This window comes from Mchenga conophoros, linkage group LG5 (assembly GCF_057382185.1).
Source record: "Mchenga conophoros isolate Kocher_MC1m ecotype Shallow Benthic linkage group LG5, M_conophoros_male_GT1.1, whole genome shotgun sequence".
NCBI lineage: Eukaryota > Metazoa > Chordata > Actinopteri > Cichliformes > Cichlidae > Mchenga > Mchenga conophoros.
Window position 1 is genome coordinate 26910113 of NC_140530.1, and position 4443 is coordinate 26914555.

The 4443-nt window shown below is 36.2% G+C and overlaps 1 protein-coding gene across 1 annotated transcript; it reads right to left on the reverse strand.

Annotated features, from left to right (window-relative positions):
* Positions 1–241: 241 nt before the first annotated feature.
* Positions 242–1913, reverse strand: LOC146574741 (uncharacterized). Its single transcript, XM_085275606.1, has 4 exons — positions 1648–1913; positions 1346–1491; positions 971–1060; positions 242–870 (listed from the first exon to the last, which is right to left on the reverse strand). Exons 1-4 carry the CDS (start codon positions 1747–1749, stop codon positions 738–740), a joined length of 471 nt encoding a protein of 156 aa, XP_085131732.1. The 5' UTR covers positions 1750–1913; the 3' UTR covers positions 242–737.
* Between the last annotated feature and the right edge of the window lie 2530 nt (positions 1914–4443).

Genomic DNA, 4443 nt, shown 5'->3' on the forward strand with positions numbered 1-4443 from the left:
GATAGCCTGCAGAAATAACTGAAAGAAAAAGTTAGTTTGAGAATATATTTGCAAATATTTCACAAAAAACTGACCTTAGCAGCAAATAAAAGAAATTGCTTATAGATGATCCTGTCATCTCTTACATATAACATTTGTATTAATTACACAATTGAAAATGTAAACTAAATTAAGACTACCTAAAAAAAAGCAACACGCTTTTATGAATAAACAGATTTACACAAATATAACTTGTGTACTATTTGACAACAGTTTCAGCTTCTGTACAAGTATTTATCTGTACAAGATTTCAAATAAGTTAAGCCTTAAATGACATTGTTACATAACTAATACCAAACACCTACATGAATTTTAATCTTCATTTTAAACATGTAAGCAGGACATTAAGGTTGACTTAGAACATATTGCTAAAAATCGTCAGTAGAAATTTCTTACAACATGATACCAAAAGGAAAAATCATCCTGCATTGCAGTCACATGAGGGGAAAGCAATAAAAACATAAGCAGTATAACGTTACTGAACACAAAATGAAAAACTGCAAAGAATTGCAGAAGTGCAGTCTCTGACTTCTCAATGAAACAGATGGTTTTTGAAAGCAAGAACTTTAGAGAGTTTAGCTCCATCCAGTTCCATGAAAACCTTCTGGAAAACATCAAAGTTGTAGCGAAGGTCCGCAGGGTAGGCAAGGTTTAATGTATACATTAGTCCAAATAGCATTATCACAGCAAATGCTACATTATCCAAATTCTTCGCCACCCTGATGCCTGCAAGGACAACTCTTGTTCATCTGCTGAAGCTTGATCTTTAAGAAGATAAATTCAAACAGTGGTGTCTTCAACAGTCTCACTGATGGCATGTTCTTCCATGCCCTGTAAAAAAGAAGCCATGTTAGTCATTTCATGCCAAGTAAATAATATGAGACTGTGGAAAGTCCGGAAAAAAAAGAAAAAAAAAAAGACAAGTACATACCACATACTCCCGGATAAGCATGCCAGGGTCTTCACCCATGTAGATACACACTCCCTTGACACACTCACGTTCAGCATCAACATCTTCACACTGAAATGAAATGTATGTAATTAGCATCTTCATTCAGCTCTTGTCCTTCATTTAAGTTTTAATAGTGTACTTTGCATGAATGTTTTTAAAGTAAAGGCACACAAATTAATAATAGGTTTACTGGCAATTAATAATAAGTTGACAAAGTGAAGGTTAAAAAAACAAGCAGATGTAAAAATACAATATGAGAGAATTTATCATGGAAAACATTTGAAATCTTCCACAATTGTAAAGTTTCATCCAAAGAGGATCATGTTAAGTGAATGTTGAGGCTTAATCACTTACATTATCCACACAATTCTTTTCAGTATTAGTCCAAGCTCTCCTCTTGTGTTGACCAACTTCACCAGGTTGTCCAAGTGGAGATCCAGCTGAGCCAGGAACTTTGTCTGAGGGGGGATGGTGGCAATTCTCTTCAACTCAGCGTTGATCTGAAAACATGAGCACAGAGGAATGAGCTTTAAAGGTTTAATACCTGGAAGAAGGCTGCAATCACTCATGCTGAAGAAATGGGCTGTCAAATAACAACTGTGCCTTAACCATTTAGGCTAATACCACAAGAACACCATGTATGAGGCAAACCTTACCTCATGGAAATCAATTAGAGCAGGCCATCTTGCCATGAAAGCCTCCACCATTGGTGCATCACGAACACCTTCATGTCTTCTGTATGAAAAAGTCTTTCCCATCTTGAGTTTCACCAACTCTGTTACTCTTTTTTATGTCCAAGTCTGAAACTGCCCTGAAGACAACACTGTCTCTTGACTTCAATGATGAGATCCTCAGTTGATTCAGGTGCTCCATTAGAGAGTGAGCCTTCGACAGGTTCCGTCAGCCAAAACAGTCTTTAGGACCATAGGACTCCCCATAGGACTCTGTAGGCAAAAAAGAATTACATATTCAGAAAGAATCCTTTCAGTTTAGTTTTCATAAAGCTATCCATACCCAATAGTCAAAGTTATAAAGATCAGACATAAAAAAAGAAGAATTTATCTAATGAAATACATGCGACTGAACCTATTACACTTATATGAACACCTTTTATTTCTATATGCCTTTTTAAAGTCACAATGTGGACTGATCCAATCTCATAGTTAACTAATGGATAAGTATCAAGGAGTTCACAGAGTGAAATGAGAGTGAATAATCTTGTGGATACTGGGCTGAGCTCAAAAGCTGTCGTGCTCTCTGTACCAGCCACCAAGCTCTCTGACAATGTAGAATATGCTGTGGTACAATGCAGATATGGTTTTTCAGTATTCTGGCAATCCACCTGCTGCCCTTTGGGCCAGTACCATTCCATTTCTATAAGTTATGCCCTTTAATGTCACACACTGTGCAAGGTTGACCTCTAGAATGTCAGGGAATATGTACCTAATGACTTAAGGTATCTCCTCTTTAAGTCTTTAACTCTTTAAATCCACCAGAAAGGCCGATACAGCTGAGCCCTCTAATTCAGAATTGCCAAGAGATGGGGAGTTTAGATGGTAAGCTATCATCATCTGATGTTTTGACTTCTGTAATCATAAAGGTAAAAATTCCACCATCACAAAAAACATTAATTTTAATTGAAAAAAGGTATTCCAGTCCAGAAGAGCATCAATGGTTTCTTTAAAGTACCAATCTTTCCCTCATTTATATATAATGTTTTGAGAAGCAGCTCACATATGTTCTACACAAAGTAGAAAAAAAAAAGGGGGGGGGGGCTCCTAATTTTTGTTAGGACGATGTTGGAAAATTCACAATACATCACTTAATAAGACATAGTCTGTTGAACAAACTTATCTCCTTGTAGATATCTGCTGTATTATTTGGGCTTGACCAATAGAATAGTCAAGTAAGTGACACTTCACCTAAAACAATGACTAAATGGAAAAATGATTTGGCATTTATGGGCACAGGTTCTTAAACCCACGTCTAAGGTGGCAGGATCCTTATTATAACTTGAGTGCGTGTCAGCAGCAAGAATTAAGGTATGGCACTGTGGGGCTCCCAGCTTCTTAAACTCTGACGGTTACAGCCGGACTAATTAGCCACTGTAGCCATAACTAGCACGAGTAACACAAACACTATTGCACTCTCTCAGTGACGTTTTAACTTGCTAAGCCATCAAAAACGTCAGTGCTCTCTGTCACATGCATAAATTCCATATCTGACCGACAACAGCTGCTTTCTCCCGACTATGTGCAATTTGTTAATATTTTTCAGCTTTAGCCACAAAGCTAATACCAACTTTAGCTAGCACTGTAAAAACAACATGCAGATGCATTACAGATTACTTTTCATATAGCATGCACTACAACAATTCTGTGAAAACGTACCCAACTAAAACAAATGTATTTAAATTACTTACCTTCTCACTATGCCTGACTCAGTGCCAAAGGTTGCATGTGGCTGAACAGTCTTCCAGAATCTGGCGGTCAATTGCGCTCTCCTTAAATTATGTTGTTGTCTTATTGGATAAGACTCTAGGTCTTATTATCCAATCATATTTAGTTGTTGTCTTTGAATATATTGCATCATTTCCGGTTGTGGTCAAACATGATTACAATGGTTTTAGTATTCTAATTTAGTCACTTTAAATCAATGCAAGAAAAATTAGTAGTCTCAGTATTGTTTATAATCAAGTAAATGGTACTTTATTTAATAATGTAAATAAGAGAAACATGAAAAGCTAGTGTAGCATTAACTAAATTCATTTGTGCAAATTCAAAAGCCTGCCAATTCCCATTTTTTCAGTGTACTGCTTGATGATGTGGTGCTTTTCTCCCCTGCATGTGTGTTAAATTTATTGTTTCTAACAGTCAGTAGTTCCTCAGTATTCTGCAAATCAATACACTGTAATTCAGCAACAAAGGCAAATGAAAAGCGTACCTGACAGGAACTTTGACCACTATTGAAGACTAAAAAGCACCCAACTTATCTATTAGACAACACTATATTGTAACACAGTTTTAGAGCCATCTCTCTTACTGAGATCTGGGAGCATGGTGAACATGGTGACATTCTTAAATGTAATAAGATGAGTATCAGTAAGAATTTCACCTGGAGGTAAAACAGTAATTTAAAAAAAGCTATGCAAAAGTATAAATTATATTTTATATTTGGATTCAGTCTTCTGCAGTCATCTGAGTTAAATGTAATTATTTTGATACTAAAAACCGTAGTTGAAGAGTTTATCCCTAAAACATTCAATTGTATGTATTCTGAGGAAATTCTGGGATAAAAGGAGATGATCTAAAGCCATTTTAAAGGCTGTCTGGGGTGATTTAGTGTCATTACTGAAGCTGGATCTATTACACTAAAGATAATGAAAGTCATAATAGCTTTTCACCGTGTGTTATCAATCGATCACTCTGTCATCTGGTTCGCTTTTTAAAGTG

Bases quoted from the DNA above. Each gene is read 5' to 3' on its own strand.
- LOC146574741 (XM_085275606.1), bottom strand. From the start codon at position 1,749: ATGGGAAAGACTTTTTCATACAGAAGACATGAAGGTGTTCGTGATGCA. The intron at 1,492-1,647 runs GTAAGGTTTGCC...TCATGTTTTCAG, and splicing joins CTCTAATTGATTTCCATGAG to ATCAACGCTGAGTTGAAGAG. The intron at 1,061-1,345 runs GTAAGTGATTAA...ATTTCATTTCAG, and splicing joins AAAAGAATTGTGTGGATAAT to TGTGAAGATGTTGATGCTGA.